The sequence below is a fragment of the Morus notabilis genome, unplaced genomic scaffold, assembly GCF_000414095.1.
Source record: "Morus notabilis unplaced genomic scaffold, ASM41409v2 Scaffold2216, whole genome shotgun sequence".
NCBI lineage: Eukaryota > Viridiplantae > Streptophyta > Magnoliopsida > Rosales > Moraceae > Morus > Morus notabilis.
Window position 1 is genome coordinate 200047 of NW_010367946.1, and position 22131 is coordinate 222177.

General features: G+C 33.5%; 2 protein-coding genes across 3 annotated transcripts; one reads left to right on the top strand and one right to left on the bottom strand.

Annotated features, from left to right (window-relative positions):
* Positions 1-2782: 2782 nt before the first annotated feature.
* Positions 2783-6989, top strand: LOC21392879 (THO complex subunit 5B). Its single transcript, XM_010113886.2, has 8 exons — positions 2783-3208; positions 3323-3613; positions 3706-4042; positions 4121-4458; positions 4613-4872; positions 5187-5775; positions 5858-5989; positions 6176-6989. The coding sequence occupies exons 1-8, from the start codon at positions 2975-2977 to the stop codon at positions 6440-6442; spliced, it is 2448 nt and encodes an 815-aa protein (XP_010112188.1). The 5' UTR covers positions 2783-2974; the 3' UTR covers positions 6443-6989.
* A 911-nt stretch (positions 6990-7900) lies between these two features.
* Positions 7901-13666, bottom strand: LOC21392880 (ABSCISIC ACID-INSENSITIVE 5-like protein 5). Of its 2 annotated transcripts, XM_024175927.1 has the most exons (5): positions 13451-13666; positions 11850-12986; positions 10871-10942; positions 10747-10776; positions 7901-8241 (listed from the first exon to the last, which is right to left on the bottom strand). In XM_024175927.1, the coding sequence occupies exons 2-5, from the start codon at positions 12915-12917 to the stop codon at positions 8167-8169; spliced, it is 1245 nt and encodes a 414-aa protein (XP_024031695.1). In that variant the 5' UTR covers positions 12918-12986; positions 13451-13666; the 3' UTR covers positions 7901-8166. The 2 variants fall into 2 exon arrangements, with proteins under 2 accessions (XP_024031695.1, XP_024031696.1); XM_024175928.1 differs by lacking the exons at positions 7901-8241; positions 10747-10776; positions 10871-10942; positions 13451-13666 and adding an exon at positions 11190-11291 and having other exon boundaries at positions 11850-13427.
* Between the last annotated feature and the right edge of the window lie 8465 nt (positions 13667-22131).

A 22131-nucleotide genomic window follows, 5' to 3' on the forward strand; every position in this document is an offset into this window, starting at 1 on the left:
ACAAAAAACAAAAAAGTCATTTTACAAATAAAAATTTTTAAATTGTCATTTTATGAATAAAATTTTTCTATTAGGTTATTTTTACAAAGGCCTCCCGTGAGAGAAACCAAAACAAATGTTAAAAAACGTTGATAAAGTGAAACATGACATCACAGTGAGGAAACAACGACAACAACATTAAAAACGACAATTAAAAGGTTTACGTCTTCTCTATATAAGAAGAGAGGATAGCCTTAGCAAATTTTTGTACAAATTATTCTCATTCGTACCTGGGTCATTTTTAGTTTATCTTTTCGAAATTTTAAAAACTATAGTTTTACCTTGTGAATTTTAAATTACTTTCACTTGACTTCCTTTCTTTGAATTTCCATAAAAGAAAAAGTGAACTTTCGTTTATTCGAGTTAAAAATTTGAGTTAAAAAGACTTGGGGTTGTTTGGCAGCCTAAAACTTAAGTAAAAAACTTAAAAAAAGTAACTCGAGTTACAACTTTATTTAAGTTTATGTTCTTTTAAGTTTGAACTCGAGTTTTGTTTGGGACTAAAACTCGAGTACATGGACGTTTGGAAGGAGGATTCGGGCCCTGATTCGAATCATGGTTCGTGGCTCGCTATAGTATTTTCTCTCACAAAAAATACACGTAAATCGAAAATGATTTTAATCTCATGATTCTAATCCATGAACCAAACGTCTAAACTTTCCCCTTCAACTCGAGTTCAGAAACTCGAACTCAAATTAATGAACAGTATTTTTTATATTCTTAAAAATTCTATAACATTTTCGTTTTAATTCTTATTGAGATGATTTTTTTTTCTATGCGTTGACAACGAAAAGACGAATAAAACCTCACCCATATACCCTATTAAAATTTTCCATCAGCATTGAGTTTTTATTAAAATATTATATAAATACAAATTCAAGTTTTGACTCACTCAAACACAAACTCAAAAAGATTCTTATCTCAAACCATAACTCAAATGTACACAACCAAACACAAACTCAAGTTACAACTTCAACTCAAGTTATAACTCAAACTCAACTCAAAATCTACACTTAAGTCACTTAACTCAAAAATGGCAAAAGAACAACGTTTATTTGCACCTAAACTCAAAAAAAGTTTGAACTCAGGTTATAATTTTATTCAAATTCATGTTCTTTTATAAAATTTGAGTTTAAGTTCCTCTTTCAACTCAAGTTTCTAAATTCAAACTCAAGTTAATGAATAATATTTTTTCTATTCTTAAAAACTCTATAATTTTTTCGTTTTAATTCCGATTGAGATGATTTTTTTATGCGTTCACAACAAATAGACGTATAAAACACCACCCATATACCCTATTAAAATTTTCCATCACCGTTGAGTTTTTATTAAAATATTATCCAAATACAAATTTAAGTTTTGACCTACCCAAACACAAACTCAAATATATTATCAATTCAAACCATAACTCAAAATGTGCACATACAAACACAAACTCAAATTAGAGTCTCAACTTAAACCATACTCAAATATACCTTAACTCAAATCAAGATCTGAACTCAAGTTACCCTAACTCAAAAAGTGCAAATGAACAAGCCTAAAAAGTGAATTCATGCGAGATAAAACGTTGTAGCATAAAAAGTTAAATTTGAATTTTTGTGACACTGCAGTAAAAATTTGAGTTGTAATTCGAACTAGCGAAACAAACTGAGTTCGTTTCGTTAGTTCGAATTACAAATCAAGCTTTTGCTACAGTGTTTCTCTTAAAAAATAAATTTAACTTTTTCTACTACAATGTTTTCTTTTACGTGAATTTACTGGGCTTATTCAGTTGTATTTTTGAGTTATGGTGACTTGAGTGTAGATCTTAAGTTGAATTTGAGTTATAATTTAAGTTGTAATTGTAACTTGAGTTTGTGTGTTTAGATGTGCATATTTGAGTTATGATTTAAATTGAGAATCTATTTGAGTTTGTGTTTGGGTGAGTTAAAACTTGAATTTGTATTTAGATAGTATTTTAATAAAAACTCAATAGTGATGAAAAATTTTAATAGAGCATATGAGTGAGGTTTTATTAATCTTTTCGTTGTAAACGCATAGAAAAAATCATCTAAATCATAATTAAAATGAAAAAATTATGATATTTTTAATAATAGAAAAAATATTGTTCATTAACTTGAATTTGAGTTTAAGAACTTGAGTTGAAGGGGAAAATGAACTTTAAATTTTAGCTCTAAACTCAAGTTAAAACTCAAGTTTAAACTTAAAAGTTATAAAAGAATATGAATTTAAATAAAGTTGTAACTTGCGTTTAAATTTTTTTAAAATTTTACTTTAAAAGAACAAGTCAAGTCATGTGGATCTTTTCGTTTGTTTTCTACATAAATTCTAATAAAATTAGTTAAGTAAAACTAATTCTTATTTTTTTTATCAGTTCTTAACGAGAATTCTAATAAATAAAATTAAATGAGATTAATTTAAAATTTAAAAGATAAAAATGAGATTTTTAAAATTCATGGGTTAAATGTCCTTGTAATTTCAATTGGCACAGGTGAAAAATCCACAATAAAGGCATAGAAGAGAACTAACAAAGGAAAATGAGTATATAACTGTGTGAGTCATGTACCAATTTTCGTTTAAGAAAAATTAACGCGACCGACAAATAGGGTAATTTTGTTATATATTTCCAGTTTCAGGAGGTTAATTGCTAAACTTATTGTCAGGAGATGCACATCGACAATAAACGAGAAATTCATGGGAAAATAGTGAAAAAAGGGCCTAATAAACAAGGGGAAAAGAAAACATGTCAAATGACAAAACGACACCAAAATGAAGGGCTAAAGTAGAATACAAGAGGAGGGACGAGAGAGAAAGTCTAAAACCTAAATGGAAGTGCTGCAGCGGTAGTGGCGCAACAGTCTCTACTCTATCCTCAGCCAACCCAGAACAACGCTGCGGAGGCCGTGAACCACTGAATACGAAGAAGAAGGAAAAAATGGAAGACGGGGAGGTCGAGGAGGGGATGTTCATCGAAGAAGACGATTCGCATTCAGAGGTTGAGCCCAGGGTGGAGAAATCTCCATGCGAATTGCTTAAAGAGAGCAAGGCTTCCGTCGAGGGTATCGTCGCCAAAATGCTCTCCATTAAGAAGGAAGGCAACTCCAAATCCGACCTCACTCTCAGAGAACTCGCCACTCAGATGTTCATCCATTTCGTCACTCTTCGTCAGGTCCTATTCTAGGGTTTCTTCCTCATTGATTACTCAAGAATCTAGGAGGAATTTATATGTTATCATGCTAATTCTGACTCACTTTGCCCTAATTTGTTGATTTCGAATTTGCAGGCGAATCGTTCGATATTGCTTGAAGAGGATCGAGTGAAAGCGGAGACGGAAAATGCCAAGGCGCCAGTGGATTTCACGACTTTGCAGCTTCACAATCTGATGTACGAGAAAGGTCACTACATCAAAGCAATAAAGGCTTGCAAAGACTTCAAATCGAAGTATCCAGATATTGAGCTTGTTCCCGAGGAAGAATTCTTCCGCGACGCGCCTGAAGATATACAAAATTCTGTGTTATCGAATGATAGCGCACACAATCTCTTGCTGAAAAGGCTCGACTTTGAACTCCTACAGGTGATTATGGTGTTCATAGCTAATTTCAATTTATTGTTTTAATTGCTTTCCTGAGCATGGAATGATGAGTACTAACGGTTTGTTTACTTCAGCGAAAAGAGCTATGCAAACTTCGCGAGAAGCTTGAACAACATAAGAAAAGTCTTCAGGAGACGATTGCGAATCGGAAAAAGTTCTTATCAAGTCTTCCGTCCCACCTCAAATCGCTGAAGAAAGCGTCCTTACCAGTACAGAACCAATTAGGGGTGCTGCACACTAAGAAGCTGAAGCAGCAACACTCAGCAGAGTTGCTTCCACCACCTCTCTATGTGCTTTACTCGCAGTTCTTGGCCCAGAAGGAAGCATTTGGGGAACAAATTGAGCTGGAGATAGTAGGAAGTGTCAAGGATGCACAAACTTGTGCTCACCAACAAGCTAATGTGGACACTGGTAACTGTTTTCCGAACCGTTTTTCTTGGTTGTTCCAAAGACGAAATACTGATGTCGTTTGAATATTGTGTGGTTCAGGCATTTCTAACAGCCTAGAGAATTCTAGAATGGAGGATGATGTAGTGGACGAGGAAGATGATGGCCAGAGAAGGAGAAAACGGACAAAGAAGATTCCAACCAAGGACAACCTCGACCAGGCAGGAGTTTATCAAGTTCACCCTTTAAAGGTCATGCTTCATGTGTATGATGAAGAGGTTTCTGACCCCAAGTCTGCAAAACTTATCACGCTGAAGTTCGAGTATTTGTTGAAGTTGAATGTTGTATGTGTTGGAATTGAAGGATCCCATGAAGCGCCTGAGAATAACATCTTATGTAACTTATTCCCCGATGACACCGGTCTTGAGCTTCCACACCAGGTATTGATATTTGTTTTCTTGTTAGTAATCCATTTCTTCTCACGAGCTCTAACTCTGTTTTACTCCTTTTGCTCCACCTCTTGTATAAATTATTTATTTATTATTATTATTATTTTGTGTTATAATAACCTTTATGTCTATTTGTTTGACACAGTCAGCCAAGCTCGTCATTGGTGATTCTCTTCTGTTTGGTGAAAGGAGAACTTCCCGTCCATACAAGTGGGCCCAACATCTGGCCGGAATTGATTTCTTACCTGAGGTGTCTCCATTGCTTAATGGACATGGAACTCCAGGAACGGATGTAGCAAAAAATGATGCTGTTGTGTGTGGCCTTTCTCTATATCGCCAGCAAAATCGTGTACTTACAGTTGTTCAACGAATTCGCTCTCGGAAGAAGGCACAGCTGGCTCTTGTGTGAGTCATTGTTCTGTACCTTTTAAGTCATGAATCAAGGACAGTCTAGAAAACATTAGGAAATGAATACCACATCTGATCAAGTCTGATTTTACTAATTTGTAGAGTTCTACTAGCGGAACTCATTTATGAAGTGGTGGTTTTTTCCCCTTGCTATTGTATCTTGAATCTGATCAATGCATTACTTATGTTTTAATAATTAATAGCATCTTATATAAGAAAGTTTAATTGCATTTGATGCTTTATATCATGTTTTTTCAGCGTGGTAAGGTACTCTCTGTCTTGAAATGTTGATATTCTGTGATTGGCTACAGGGAACAGCTTGATTCACTTATGAAGCTTAAATGGCCTGATTTGTCTTGTGAAAGTGTTCCATGGGCTTTGCATACTCCTTTGTGCAATTTTATTAGTTGTTCACCTGTAGGAACCCCACCTAATCAGGGTTCTTCTTTAATAGAGTTGGAGCAGGTTCCACAACCTATAGATGTGGTTGAACGATCTGGTTCTTCGAAGGAGGAAGTAGAGAATGCTAGGGAAGATGGGGAGCTTCCATCTCTGATTCCAGTTTTCTCTACTGCAAGTGACATTGAACTTACTCCATCAAAAGAGTCTAATCTTGACCACTTCAGGCAGCTGGCTTTAATTTCAAAAAGTATTGTATCTCCAATCAGTAAGGCAAAATCACAAAGTTTTAAGAAACGTGATGAAGATTCAATTCTCTTGCTTGATATCGAGAGTGATATGGATGAGCCAGCATATATGGAGCCGGAGGAAGAACAAGTGGACCCCGTTCAATGCTTCGAGGTGGACAGAAAATGGGTACATTATGGGGTCAGGGAATTTTCTCTCATCTTAACCAGGAATACAGGCGCAGATAAGAAGACTGTGAAGTTAGAAGCCAAGGTAGCTAACAAATTTCCTCTTGTCTCGTGTCTTGCATTGCATCAGAATTATACTTCTTAGTTTGACATTTCTATTATGACAGATTAAGATCAGCATGGAGTATCCGTTGAGGCCTCCCCTTTTTGCATTGAGCATTTACACTTCATCTGGAGAAAATCATTACGAGGATGATGGTTCTGAGTGGTACAATGAACTTCGTGCAATTGAAGCGGAGGTGAGTAGTTATTTGTCTTAGAGCTGTGATGCTCTAGAAGTAGCTTCTTGGTAATTTGAATTTCTTTAGGACGTGAGAAACATTGGATGTAGAAAAGCTTATTCCACTTGACATCTTAAGAAACTCTCAATCGACTGTAGTCCGCTTGATGGCTTGATCAGTTTCCGCTTATTCACACTTTTGTAGGTCAATCTGCACATGCTGAAGATGTTACCTCTGGATGAAGAAAACCACGTGTTGGCCCATCAAATACGTTGTCTGGCAATGTTGTTTGACTATTACATGGACGAGGTTTCCTCTTCCTCTGAAAAGAGAAAGAGTACTTCTGTAGTTGACGTTGGCTTGTGTAAGCCTGTTAGTGGTCAGCTTGTTTCCAGATCATACAGAGGAAGAGATCGCAGGAAGATGATATCTTGGAAAGACATGGAATGCACTCCTGGCTATCCTTACTAGGAAAGCATATTTCTTTGGTTTTTAAAGGTGAACATTGAATAGCCAGGGGTCACAATAATGTTCAGGAGAAGAGGAAAAAAAAATATTGTGAAAACGCAACTTATAATGACAATGATTTTCGACTACTGGGTATAAAATATGAGTTCAGATGCGAGTTTGAACTTTGAACTGGGCATAAAATATGAGTTGTGGAACTGGGCATAAAATATGAGTTCAGATGCGAGTTTGAACTTTGAAGCGATTTTTTTATGCAGCTGGAACTTGGGACTTTCAGTTAAAGGGGTCACCTCTCACCAGCTATATCCTAGAATTTGTCCAGGAGATTATTTCATGGCATTACATGTGTAATTTATTTTCCACATTTTTTTTTTCTATATATGTAAAAAATTTTAGCATACTGCCTTGTAGCGCAATGTAGTATGTTGGGAAGCCAAGATATTTATCAAGCACCTTGTTCCCATTGACTCGGTTAGCCCTACAAATTATAAGCGACCGAGATATTTAGCACCTTGTTCCGATAGACTTGGTGAGGCACAAATTATATAAAGCTGACACTAACTATGGCAACGTTAAGAATCTACCGTAGCCACCGTATATTCTTTGATTCGGTCTATCAATTAGAAATGCCTTTCTTTTTTCTTTCGAATTCATTTTATTAATTTAAATTTTAAAAAAAATTATAATAAATTTTTTTAAAAATAGTAATATTTAATTTTTTTATTATAATAAAAAATTCTCATATAAAGTTACATCTTAATTTGAATTAAAAACTTAAATTAATAAATTAAAAAGACTTTAAATGTGCTCAAGATTAAGTACTTATCCATTATCTAAAATTATATAATTAATTAAAAAATTAATTAAAAAATTAATAAAATTAATTTTTATCATTTCATATCATATAAAATGAAAAGTAACCACCGTTTTTACGTAACCATTAATAAAATTTCGTCCGTGTGCCTTTGTCAAGTTGTTAAAGGAGTTGTTAAAGGGATTTGTCACGTCGAAATGACGACATAATCACATCAAGACATATATATGCCAAATTTATTCTGGCCGACTACAGGGTGACGTCTTTGAAAATAGACCGTAATTGGCATGCATACGAGAATTTAATATTTACTTTTAAAATTTAAATTTTATTATAATTAAAAATTCTTAAAAACAGTTACATTTAAATTTTTTTATTATTATAAAAAACTCATATAAAATCATATCTCAATTTAAATTAAAAACTCAAACCTACGGACTACACAAACTAAATAATAGACCCGTATATGCGTGCAAAATATCCCATTACATGCTACTTTAGTACCAGAGGATATCAAACAGACTTGTTTGCCTATTTTACATATTTATTATTTAAAATTGGAAATTTGGAAGAATGATAAACGACGGGGAAAAAATTGCAGACAACGGCACAACGTATTATGTTTAGGATATTTGCTTGGCTAGTGATGATAAAAACTAACATGGCTCTAAAATATGTATTATCAGGCAATATCTCACAGATGTATTCGGCTTCTCCTTCCCTATCTATACTCATGTTAGGAGAAGCCATGGAGGATCATATAACTTATTATTATTATTATTTTAAAAAAAAAAGTTACCTACAACACACTAAAGCTCTCATGATCTACAACAGAAAACACATTCGCCTTACGTATGTACAAGACACCTACTACAAGCTTCCAACTACAGATTCACAATCGCACCGCTACACTTCACCATGGACCTGTCTGTGTTCTTCTCAAGCACCGCTTCTTCCCTCCCCGCTGCATGTTCATCATGTCCATTGCCTGTCATGAAAGTACTTAGCCCGTCATTACAAAATGTATCAAGGGCTATATAAAGAAACTCCAAGTTACAAAATAAATATTCTATTCAAGACGATGCTTATCACAAGGAGAGGGGATATCTAAAATCATGGTTTTAAAAAGCGCGCACACACCTTGAGGCAAGCCTCGTGGTGAGACGGTAAAAAAGCGCCCAACTCCTACACCTTACAAGGTAGGTGTTGAGGCGTGCGCCTCAGCCACTGCACACGCCTTTGAGCGGCGCCTCAGGCAGTTAGTGAGGCGTCCGCCTCTCTGCAAAGGGTCTTCTGGTGGGTTATTTTAACATGTTGGTCCAAAAGTTTTAAAAAGCTTAAAGTACCCAGGCCCTTAATGACTAAGAAAAAACCCTAATAACAAAAGAAGCCAGCCACTTGCACATCCGTCTCTCCTTTCTTCCTCGCACGGGCAAACACTCTTCTTCTTCTCTTAGTAGTGATGATGATTGATGAGTTAGGAGATTAGGCTTTTAGAAGTGCATTATGAACCTTATAATATTAAGACTTGATAATCATTTAGGGTTTGTTTTTTTAGATCAAAACTCAAAAAAAGTTTAAAAAACTTAAGTTATAACTTTATTCAAATTCACGTTCTTTTATAAAATTTGAGTTTGAACTTGAGTTTAAACTCGAGTTTTAACTTGAGTTTGAGACTAAAATCCGAGTTCAAGTTCCCCCTTCAACTCAAATTCTTAAACTCAAACTCAAATTAATGAACAATATTTTTTCTATTCTTAAAAATGTACTTTTTCTATTCTTAAACTCAAACTCAGATTAAGATGATTTTTTTTCTATGCATTCAAAATGAAAAGATGAATAAAACCACACCTATATACCCTATTAAAATTTTTCATTACCATTGAGTTTTTATTAAAAAACAATCTAAATACAAATTTAAGTTTTAACTCATCCAAACACAAACTCAAATAGATTCTCAATTCAAACCATAACTCAAATGTGCACATTCAAACACAAACTCAAGTTACAACTTCAACTCAAGTTATAACTCAAATTCAACTCAAGATCTACACTCAAGTCACCATAACTCAAAAATACAACCGGACAAAACCTTTAGAGCTCGTTCTTTTAGAGTTTAACTTTATTATAATTCTTGAGTTGAATTTGAGTTGAACTTGTAACTTGAGTTTGTGTTTGGTTGTATACATTTGAGTTATGGTTTGAGATAAGAATCTTATTGAGTTTGTGTTTGAATGAGTCAAAACTTAAATTTGTATTTAAATAGTATTTTAATAAAAACTCAATGCTGATGAAAAATTTTAATAGGGTATATGGGTCGGGTTTTATTCGTCTTTTCGTTGTCAACGCATAGAAAAAAAAATCATCTCAATCAGAATTAAAACGAAAAAGTTATAGCATTTTTAATAATAGAAAAAATACTGTTCATTAATTTGAGTTCGAGTTTCTGAACTCGAGTTGAAGAGAAAACTTGAACTCGAGTTTTAGGGGATGTTTGGTACCTAGATTCGTTTCCTGATTCGAATTATGGTTCGTGATTCGCTACAGTATTTTCTCTCACAAAAAATACACGTAAATCGAAAATAATTCTAATCACATGGTTCTAATCCATGAACCAAACGTCTCCTTAGTCCTAAACTTGAGTTTAAACTTAAAAGAACATGAATTCGAATAAAGTTGTAACTCGAGTTGCATTTTTTTGAGTTTTTCACTCAAAAGAACAAACCTTTAGTCTTTTTTACGCTTCTAGTAGTGAAATAGACTTCTCTTTATATGGATGTTTGATTAAATTTCTTGTTTTTAATGATTATTAAGTATGGATTTAGTTTTTGTTAGTATTATTCATTTTCTTAAATTTTTTAAGACTTACACCTCAAAGCACCTTGAAGCTTACGCCTCACCTCATAAAGGCAAAACGCTTTGAGGCCCGATTCCGTCTTTTAAAATCTTGTCTAAAATCTTAAGAAATTAATTCTTTTGACAGTTATATACTTTATATCCGTGGGGTTGAAATAAAATAATTCTTTGATTTTAGACAGGCTATAATTTGCCACGTATTTAGGAGATAAATATGGTTAAGTTCATCCATGAAAAGATGCTGAGATCACGAATTCCAGATTTCTTGTCTCTTTGGTGAATAAATTAGTGGTCTACAGGATCCCATTCCCGCTCCTTTGATTGTGATGGTTTCTTAGTACTATATGTTTATGAGACATGAGTTGCAGAAAGACATTTATATGTTCTTCAAACTGGTATTTTTTCTAATTCAGGATTAAGTGTTCGCCGTACACTACAAAAAACCATCTACAAAGAAAGAGACACAAAGCGAAAAACATGGTATTATGACAACTTCATTAATTAGCTAAGGAAATTTTGTCTGACCATATTTCATGCTGACTAGGGAGTTGTAAATCCATTTCATTTTTTCATTAAACTCATTATTAATCAGAGAGAAACATTGTATCAACAGAAAAGGGAGGAAAATCCAAAGTACCTGGTTCTTCTGCATTTCAATAATTTCTTCCTGCAACAGCCAAAGGACAACCGTATGAGTTTTTCACAGACATGCCAACTTACTCATGTGTGCCTACGTACAAAAACAATCTATAAGAAAGTACCTGTTTCTTCCTCAACTCTTCGTTATCCTCTTTTAACTTGGCAACTTCTGCTTCCAGTTCCATAGTGTAAGCCTGTAAAAAGCCAACAAGAGATAGATAACAGTAGAAAATATCAAGCACATAGCCAAATGCTATACCAACAACAGTTACGAGTCATCCTACGCAATACATCACGCTAGTCCACAACCAATCAAATTATAGAATTTTTTTTTATCAAAACAGAATTAAGTTCATAGTTCCAGAAGTTATTTAACGTCTTTTTATTTGAGATGGTATAACTTAACTTCATACTATGTTCATTGGCGTTCCATTACCTCGTAATAAACTGGATCCTTATAACTTCTCATGACCGTAACTTCTCAAAATCTTTCATCTCTTTGTCATGTCAGATCGCTATCACATTACCATTCTGCCACATAATCTTTCACCAAGTTTTGGGACACAGAACGTCAATAGACGATAAAAGCAGAATGTCAATGGCTAGCAAAATTTATAAAGTGACAACAAGACGCGTAAATTATCAGTAATTTCTTTAATTCTTGGACCAATCACAGTTTCACCCTTTTTATCTGTAAAAAAAGGGTGCTTTGATAACCCAAAAACTTCCCTTTCTTCCTCATTTGTTAAAGCGTGCAAGGAATGTCTATCTAGCCTTCGATTTTCAGTCAGCACATTAAGGTGCCAGTACAAAGATACAGCCAAGTGGTACGGTGATGCAACATAATAGCTGTTTACGCATCACTGATAAATTTACAGGTGACCTGAGAGCCCACTAATAAATTTTTGACACGTTCACTTGAAGCGTTTTTTTAATCTACTAATTCAACTTGAATGCGTGTTGTGTTATCCGAGCGTTCACTTGTCTAAACACAAACCAAACATGGGACTCAGCAGCTGACTCACTACATCTAGGATTGAACCATATATACGAAAGAAAACACCAGAAAAACAAAATCAAATCAAAACAAGTGAAATTCACCTGCTTGCGAGCTCTCGACCTGGCAGCAGACTCTCTGTTCTTAATCATCCTCCTCTGCCTCCTCTCCGCAACTTTCTCCACAGCCCCACTGCACTTCCTCCCCCGTAAACCGCCGTTAAACACGAAGGGCACCGGCGAAACCGACGACGTATCGCCGTTGCTCTTCATCCCATCAGACGATATCTGATTCGCAGGCGACCCAGAAGCCATAGTCACAGCCCCAGCTCCTAATCCAACCATTCCCATCCCTCCTCCACTTTGTACCAAAGCACCTCCCAAGTTACCCTGCTCCGAAATGCCCATGATCCCACTCCTCACACCGGGACTTCCCAGATGATTAGCCCCAGTTTGCAGAGGCAACTGAGACGCGTAACCCATAGCGGGCTGCTTTGGAAAAATCTGCTGTTGCTGATTCGATCTCACGCCATTAACGTTCAAAGGCAAGTTCGCAGCTTGAATTGGAATCTGATTGTTACTAGTATCCGTAATCCGATTCCCGATCAATCCTGCTCCAATTCCTAAACTCGCGTTGTTGATGTTATTACCGAAGAAGCCAGTTCCATTCGGCGGTTGCTTCTCACCCAATTGGCTATTATTATCTTCTCTCACAACCCCAGCTCTCACCAAGAACTCCTCCAAAGTCATCTCTCCTAGGGTTTGCTGCCTTTGCGGTACACTAGCCCCAACGGCTCCATTCCCTTCCTTGGAAATGTTTCTCCAGACCTCGTCCACGGTCTTCTGGCTCAGCGTCCTCGGCAGAGTCAACGAGCCCTGCCTCTGCAGAGGCGCGCCGCCGCCACCGCTCTGCACGGCGACCGATGCGCCGCCGACCGACGTCATCGACTGGATCTCCTCCGCGCTCCAAATGTTCTTCAGAAGCTCGTCCATGTTCATTGAACCAAAATCCTTTCCCAAGCTCCCACCCATGGTGTTCTGGAACTCGTCAAAGGTCAGAGAGTAGATCGACGACTGTCTCACCAGCTGATTGCCGCCCGGCGGCCTCCCTACGCCGCCGCCGCTCGCCGGCAGCTCGTTCCCGAACGCCCTGAAGTTCATATTTGACCCCATTTTTGCGCGCGAATCTAAAAATCTCGAAGCTTCTGATTGTCCGCGATATGAATCTTGCTTCTGTTCCGCCTATAATCGCAAGAAAATGATTTACAGAGGAAGAAATTTCAGATTGAGGAGACGAAAATCGACATTGTTAATTCATGAACTCCGATCAAACAAAATCACTGGGTTTCGAAAAACCAGAATTTCCAAAACTCCAAAAGATGCAAAATTCTTCTGAGCTTCACATCAGGCAAACGATTCAAAACCCTTAGAACCGATCAATTTCTGACATCGTTACTCAAGCTCACAACCGGGAAAAACAAAAAAACAAAAAACAAAAAGCGAGAAAAGAGGGAATTTGAGAAGAAAATAAATAACAGAAAAAAAAAATTCTTGCAAAAACAGAACAATTTACAGAGAAAAGGTAGGAGGAGCAGAGAGCAGTAGTAGTTGGGAAAATGATAAACTCATATGAATTTTAAGAGAGAATAATAATTAAGGAAAATTAAAAAGTAAGAAAGATAAAGCGATGCTTTTACTACATTTACCTTCTTCTTTCTTTTTTTTTTCGTCTACTCTATTTTTTTGCTTTTTTGGGTATTTTCGGGTTTTCAGAAAATTTCTCTTTCTGGTGGCTTCTTTGGCTGCGTTCTTCTTTTTTCTTGCTTAGCTTAGCAGGCCTTCTGCCACCACAACCGCCAAATGTCTACTGTCTTTTGCTGCTCGCCTATATATATAAACGATTTTCATATATTTGTTCATTTTTAGTGTTTTTTTTCTTTTTCTATTTATTATTTGTGTTTTTGTTTTTGTTTTTTTTTTCCTTCTTCTGTTTGTGGGGGAAAGGGAGTGTAGGGTTAAAAATCATTAAAAATAAATCGAATTGTCTGAAATATTTATATGAATAAAATAATAAAATAAATGAGAGGTGGATCACCGATCAGCCTGCTTTAAAACGTGGACCAAGGGGAATGGGTAGGAGGCTTTCATGTGACGAAACCAATGGGGATTTGCTAAGTGGGAGGATCTGGACCGTCCACGTTTCGTGTGAGGATTCGATGGGGGCTTTATTGTGGTCTAAAAATTATAGTGGCGTTGGATAAGGATGTGGACTAAGGTTGCGTGTCGCATCTGGCGACCGCAGATAGAGTCCGTTGGTGTGAGTTCAGAGGGCATTTTCGTCCAATCAGAGCTTTAGTGCAAGTGAAAGCCATATGCCGACAGGACAAACAGATTTTCGAATATATTTTTTTTATTCCTTTACACACAAAAAAAAGTTAAAAATACATAAGATCGGTTTATTCACTAATTTAAATTTTTAATTTAAGTTAAAATGTAATTTTATGAGAGAATTTTTTATTATAATAATAAAATTAAATGTGATTATTTTTTAAAATTTTATAATATAATAAAATTTAAATTTTAAACTCAAATTGATAAAATAAACGGAGTCATAATTAATTACAAATGACCGTTCATTATAAAAGAATTCGACTCTGATTATTGATTGGATTTAACAGTAAAAATGGTTGAAGCATAAGGAGCGAACACAAACACCTAGATGCAATGAGAAAAAGCTTGCTCGACACATAAAAATCAAGTACAACAAAACTTGTTTGAAAGAAACACTAAAATCAATTGATTAAACTAATCGATCAAGACCAAATCTTAAATAATGTGAGCATAAGCAACACAATTTAGATACACATGTAGTCAGACATCACTATCCACATAGTCGGTAAATAACTAAAGCGGGTGAGTCAAAAAAAAAAAAAAACTAAAAGGTGAAGAAACCACCACATTCGTTGTTAGAAGAAACATAAAACTCATCGGCGAAAACAACGCTGTTATTACACATATACTAGATTTATAGAAAAGAAAGGAAAAAAAAATTCCGGATAACACTGTCGAATGCCTAGGGCGAAGGGGCAACAAGCGAAGGAATCGTGAAAAAAAGGTGGCTGGCTTCGAGGGGGTCGAAATGGTGCCTCTAAACAGGAGCATGTGAGTAGCACGCACCATTGCATAGTTACGGGAAAGAGACGCCGCCGCCACCAAAAGAAGACCACCACCATGCGAAAGAAAACCCCAAGAGATCTCAGCCAGCCATCTGTGAACGCGCTGGACACCGCAGCCCAATCGTGAGGCTTCCAAGCTCCCTTCAATTTTCGATCCGTTCAAACGGAAATACCCAGCATGTCACCACCACTATCGTCAAGAAGTCCACGACGAATCGAGTCGGAGGACCAAAAATCAAGATTGGGAACCCGACAATGTGCCTGTAGGTGGTGCCAGAGCTCCGACTAAAAGTTGATTCCAACGACGTTTAAGAGAGGGAAAGAAAGGAAAGAGGAGAAACATGCTAGAGGAATAGGGTTTCTCTCAATTACAGGCGTGACAAATTTGAATAGAGACAAACAATAAATATTTGATCGAACAATTAGCATAAACTAATAACATAGTAAATATTTAGGTCTAATTTTTTTTTTTTCCAATGAAGATGAATACCAACGTCGAGCTAATTACCAGTAACGGAGAAGAAGAATAAGAGGAAAAAAACACAAGGTGAATTAGGAACGACTCTTAATCTTTTTAGATAAATTAGCTTTTAAGTTTATTTTTATTGAAAATTTTTGTGTTTAAATTGTAAAATGAATAATGATTCCATTTAATAGAAGCAATCAGTGTAATCCAATGAAGATGAATACCAACGTCGAGCTAATTACCAGTAACGGAGAAGAAGAATAAGAGGAAAAAAACACAAGGTGAATTAGGAACGACTCTTAATCTTTTTAGATAAATTAGCTTTTAAGTTTATTTTTATTGAAAATTTTTGTGTTTAAATTGTAAAATGAATAATGATTCCATTTAATAGAAGCAATCAGTGTAATGTTGTGCATATGTTCTGGTAAAGGCCCTAAAAACTATTGATTGAAAGTCCGAATTGTAAACTCATATGAATGTTTTTTTTTTCAAACTTTTAGGTTAATATATAATGAAAAATGAAACTATTTTGTTAATTTTAAAATCTATTACTAATTTTTGGAAATTAAAAATTGCAATTTCCAATTAAAAACAAATTCGAAAAATAATTTACTTAAAAACAATTGAAGGTCAAATCAATCAAAACACTTATAGATTAAAGACATAGATGTAAAAAACTTAATAATAAAGTGACTTTCTCTAAGAGAGTCTCTCTATTATCAGAGTCAATTAATACTAGAGTCAATTAATAACTATAAGATCTAGTTAAAATAATATCAGATTGACAAAATACGTAGAATAAATAGTTTTTTTACATAAATTTAGCAATTTAAGATATGAAATTATCACTAGTTCATGTTTTCTATTCTTACAAGAAAAACTCCTTTATTTAATAAAGGGTGATTGCATAAATATACCACTTAGTTTTAATTCCTTTGCAATTACTCTATGTTTAAGAACTGTAAAGGTTTTCTTTTTTACATGAAAAATCTGTTCCATTTATCATTTACAATTATTTGCCTAGTTAATGGAGTAGCTGAACATTACAGGTCTTGTTTGCATCGAAGTACTGCATTTTTTTCTCTTTCTTTTTCTTTTTTTGATAAAAAAGAGATCACTCATATCATCTTACCATTATTTTCAGTCTATAGAAAACATTTTGTGGCTCATTGGCTAGCTTTACTCAATTCTAGTTAAAATATGAGCTCCATTTCAAGAAAATTGCCATGAATACAATGTCGTATAATTTGTTGGTCGAGTACGACTTATTAGAATAACAAGAAATTTGGAAACGTTTTAAAAGAAGAGGAAAGTAAGACATTCTACACTATTCAAAAAAAAGATATATATATTTTTAGTGAAATCTTGCTTTTATTCAAAAGAAATTAAATCAGTTTGTATAAAATAATTGATAAATCTTGGATAAGATTCCACACACACTATATCAACAGGACTAAAAAAAACATAAGCGACTAACGCGTGAGTTACAAAATTAAGCCGAACTATCAAAGACCACAAACAGCCGAGCTAGCAAAAGTATGTCGACAAACAACTGAGAACCGACGAAAAAGCCGATTATCTTATCCAATACGTGTTTATATTTGACAACAAGGGGAAGCCATTGTGGACGGACAAGCCTCGCCTAAAATTGGAACTTGGGAAGACTTTTTTTCTTTTCTGGAGTCGTACCATCCATTTTCGTAGTGCAAAAAGAGGTCATTCACATTGGTTATAAAGATCTCGTTTATTTCACTTATTCAAGTTTTGTTACAGTAAAAAATTCTAAAAAATAATTATATTTAATTTTTTTATTATAATAAAAAATTTTCACATAAAATCACATCTCATCTCAAATTAAAAATTTAAATAAATAAATAAGGTCTCGTTCATTTTACGAATTCGAGTTTTTAATTTGAGTTGAGATGTGATATTTTCTGAGAGTTTTTCACTGTAACAGAAAAAGTTAGATGTGACATTTTTTGAGAATTTTTTACTGTAAAAACCTAAAATTAAAAACTCAAATCGGTGAAATGAACGAGACATAAATATATCTAAAATATCAGTAGACAAGTCTAAGGAAAAGGTCTAATTTCACGTGGAACTCAGGGGCTACGCTCGTGAAGATTTCAGAGCACGCACTTTCTTCGATTATATATAAAACTTTCCTTAAAAGCAATAAAAATAAAAAAATAAAAAAAAATGTAGTGCCTAGTGGAGTAAGCAGGCTACCAGAGGCCTTGAAATTTGGGACACTCGTCAGTTTGTAACGAACTTCTTTTGTATCCGCTGCTGGTAAAAAAAGCTCTCTATGGTGAGACAAAAAAAAAAAAAAAAACTAGTAGAGCATTGCTTTTTATTATGAGATTATTTTTTTAATGATTAAACTTGTAATACAAGCAATTTTATATGACGTGTTATAAAATTTTTAATACAAATTGTATAAATTTAACTGTTAGAAAATGAATATAACAATTAAAAATGTAAATTCCACCGTAAAAGTTTCTTACAAAGAATTACTTTCATATCGTCTAGTATTCACACTTGTTTTTAATAATAATTTTGATGTCACGAGCAAAAAGGAAAAAAAAAATGATGATTTCTACTTCTACAATAGTTTAATGGTTAAAAAAAAGGAAAATTTCACGGTGCATTCTTCATTTGTAATCCACTAGTAGAGTAAGACTTTTTTTATCTTGAGATTAAAATTTTAACAATTAAATTTGTGCATGTATTATTAAAAATTTACAGCGCATTACACAAATTTATTTTTACTACAAATAATCTAACAACAAAAATAGGTCACAATTTTGAGATGCACAATGAAAAACTACAATGGTGGTAAAAAGAAGACGAAAAACTACTATTGTGGGATTTAACAAAATTATTTGTATGTTTTATATTGATGATTTTAGGAATAATATTACGGATGCGTTTGGAACTCGTTTTAAAATAATTTTATTTTTTATATGAAAATAAAAATATTTTTAATCTCATATATAAATCATTTTTAAAAATGCATTTGATAATTTTATCAAGATATTATTTTCAGTATAAACAAATTTATTAATATCTCTCCCTCTCTTTCTGTGTTCAAGAAAGAAAAAAACGGAAATAAAAAATAAAAAACGACTAAAAATTATTTTTCATTTATCTTCTATTTTATACTAAATTAAAAAATTATTTTTATTTTTATTTTTTATCTTTAATTATGTCAAACGTTATTTTTCTCATATTTTTATTTTTTTCTTTCTTAAATAACGTAAAAAATAAAAATAAAACCAACTTCAAACATCATCTACAAGTTCTTTTCCGATCTTCGAATAGTATAAAGCTTAGCTTACAGAGAATTCCAATAGCGCCTGGTACTCTGCTCTCAGGAAGAAATTATTCACTCTCTAGGTGGGCTTCGCCGCTATAATTCTCTTTCGTAAATCCTTTTATGGTTAAAAAAAAAAGTAAATATTGGGCAGAGAATGCTTGGCTGGCCGTACAATCTGCCAGTAGTAAACTTTATGGTTTTCTGATCTATGTATTTCAGATATTCGTATCACCATGACGGCCAGCTTTTATGTCTATTTTTTCTTTTGTTTCTTATTTTTTTTATTTTGATCATCATATTCTTTTAAAATTTATTTTATTATATTTTTTTAATTAAATGTAATTTTAATATGACTTAATGGACGTTTAGTTAGAGGATTCATATCATGATTTAAATCATGATTCATAGTTTATTATAATATTTTTTCTCATAAAAAATACACATAAATCAAAAATAATTCTAATCTTATAATTTTAATTCATGAACTAAACGTCTCACTAATTATCATAAACCGACCTAAAAAAATCCTCTTTGCTTTTTTTGCTTCACTAAAGTTTGGTTATTTTCTTTCTTATTGGTCGTTTTTTCTTTTGTTTGTATTACTTTTACTAGGACATAATTTTGAGTTCTCAAACCAAATTAGGGTTGTATCACATTATAAAAAATATCATAATATGATTCAATGGATTATTTATTTTTTTTTATTTATAGAAATTCAATAGAATTTAATTGTTCAAAAGTGTATTCTACCGAATCACTAGAATGTTTTTTTAATATATTTTTTCACATCATTCTTCATATCTTTTTTCTTTCTAAAGTTTAAGATTCTTCCATCTCTTTTTTCTTTTTAAAGTCTCAGACTCTGGTCTCGTTCAATTTACAGATTTGAGTTTTTAATTAAAATTGTGATGTAATTTTATATGAGAATTTTTTACTGTAACATAAAAAGTTAAATGTGACTCTTCATAAGAGTTTTTAACTGTAATAAGATTGAAATTAAAAACTCAAACTGATGAAATGAATGAGGCCTGAATTAGCAATATTCAAAACTGCTATCAGCCAGTTCATAGACGTTGCATGCTCTTTTGCTTGGTATATATACGGTTAATAGAGTTATATCATCTCCTTTTTTTTTTTGTTGGTTAATATAAGCTAAAAGAAATGGGCTTCGCTTGTTTCCAGCAAAGAATGAGAAAATTGGAGAGTTCTTTTTATTTCAGTGCTGAAGATTAGTATAGTGACCGTTGAGTTGTCCCCTCGAAGCCAATTGGACATTTTATGAATCTCGTCTGAAAAAATAATATCCAATACTCTAAATTCAGTGAACAGTATTTTTAATTAAATAAGACTGTACGGGTAAAACAATGTTTATTAACTAAAAAGATTAACAAATATTATTCAAGTGACAATTAGTAAATACTGGTAAAAAATAGTAATAATAATTAAAGGTTTCATTAAAGTGAATCCATATTTTATCAAATTTGATCATGCGATAAATCTTATAATTCTTGAATTTACTTTTATTAATAAATTTATCAAAGATCCTGCCATTTAAATTTATTCCGCAGATGAGGGGTTGTTTAATTATCTCCTTCGCAGTTCCTTCACTATATCAATGAGAATATACTTCGCAAATATTACTATCCAAGAATTCTCCATTTATTCGAGCCACACTGAAAAAACAGTTATATATCTTTGAGTTGGAAAAGAAAAATTCTTATCGTCCGTTTAGTTCACTGATTAAAATTTTTAATTATAATTAAACAGCTCAGCTTGACATGTAAAAAGAAAAAAGATTTCGTAAATAAGATGCCAATTCTGTAAACCAACAATTGAGACAATATGAAATCATCTTTTGAAGCTTCATATATTAGTTCCATCCCATTACGTCAGCAAATATAATTGTGGAAAGTGTACGACCACAATTGGTTGAAAGAGTTGTCTAAAGTCTTACAATTAGGGCAAGTGAATCAACTATTATATATGCTGTTTATCCACTAATCTCTAATAATACTATTGTTAGTTGACTAATATACAAGTAAATCAGATACCATGCCGTAATTTTAGGTTTTTTTTTTTTTTTTCAAGTTCATATTTTTTGTTTCCTAGTCAAGACGCATTAAGTTGTCCAAACAGGATATAAAACATGATAATATTAAAAACAGATGAGACTTTTAGGAGTTCTAAGAGCTAGTCCTTTTCGGCTGATGTCCCAAAAGAAAATGGGAGAAAGAGTACAAACATTTACATTGATAATATGGCCTTTTACATATATATATATATATATAATTATATATGGACGAGTTTACCCATTAAATATGAAAAATTGATAACATGACATAATAAGAATCTAATTTTATTAACAATTATAATTTTTTTAGTTAATTATCTAATTTATTATAACTGTCAGATTGATATCTTACGACTAAAATGCTTTTCAAGGTCAATATGTGATATGCGGGGTTGCTTGTGGATTAAGGCTAGTTATACAAAACGACAAAAACTTAACTATCAGCTCATGAGGATTAAATTGCGCACGGTGTTCATATACATGTAGAATGGACCATACTGAGTAGGAATATCAAAACTACGCATGTCTCACTTGGTTGGCAGTAAATATCTGTAATAATATTAATAGTGTGGGTGCTATGATACCCAGAAATCTAAGATTGGAAGTAAAGCAAGGCAACTGAACAAAAAGCATGTAGCAACTACATTCCTTGTATTGAAAGGGGAATGCCAGATGCCATTTTGAATAGGATTCACTCTTCTTTTCTGTTTCTTAGCAAGATAAAGGGGGGAAAAAAAAGGGGCAATCTTTTACAGCGGTTTAATGTGGAAGTGACAATAAAACATCTCAAATATTAGCTCTAATTGGTTGGCACTTGGCACATTATGGCCTCTTTTTCCCTAATAATGCCACTATTTGGTGAATCGTGATAATGTTGAGTCAAAACGCATGAAGAAACAGATGAATCACGCGTACAAAAAAAAACTTGATAAAACAAATTAAAGATTATTTTAAATCGTGCTTTTAGTTTATAATATAGCCCCATCGGCCTTAATCATCTGACCAACAGACTTTTTACTTTAAATAGTAGTTGCTTTGATCATTTGTAGGGCTTGATTTTGACACCATTTGAAAAAGAAAATAACCTCAACAACCCTTCTCTAATACTTCATCACGTCTTGCCACGCCGTCGTGAAATCATTCCACATTTTAAGAAAATTGAAAAAAAAAAAAGAAAAAAAAAAGGAAAAAAGAGTCAAAGAACATATTTATGGGGAGAGCCTTCTACTACATATTGGCAAGCACTTTCTAAGGAAGTAGTACTAGCGCAACAAGTGCTGGACCTTCCAAAGACCAAAGAAAGACTCAGAGAAAATTAAGGACGTGTTTAGAATTCGTTCTAAAATAATTTTATT

Bases quoted from the DNA above. Each gene is read 5' to 3' on its own strand.
- LOC21392879 (XM_010113886.2), top strand. From the start codon at position 2,975: ATGGAAGACGGGGAGGTCGAGGAGGGGATGTTCATCGAAGAAGACGAT. The intron at 3,614-3,705 runs GTGATTATGGTG...TGTTTACTTCAG, and splicing joins TCGACTTTGAACTCCTACAG to CGAAAAGAGCTATGCAAACT. The intron at 4,043-4,120 runs GTAACTGTTTTC...TGTGTGGTTCAG, and splicing joins ACAAGCTAATGTGGACACTG to GCATTTCTAACAGCCTAGAG.
- LOC21392880 (XM_024175927.1), bottom strand. From the start codon at position 12,917: ATGGGGTCAAATATGAACTTCAGGGCGTTCGGGAACGAGCTGCCGGCG. The intron at 10,943-11,849 runs GTGAATTTCACT...GGCTTTTTACAG, and splicing joins GGTCGAGAGCTCGCAAGCAG to GCTTACACTATGGAACTGGA. The intron at 8,242-10,746 runs GTACTTTGGATT...CTTTCATGACAG, and splicing joins TTGAAATGCAGAAGAACCAG to GCAATGGACATGATGAACAT.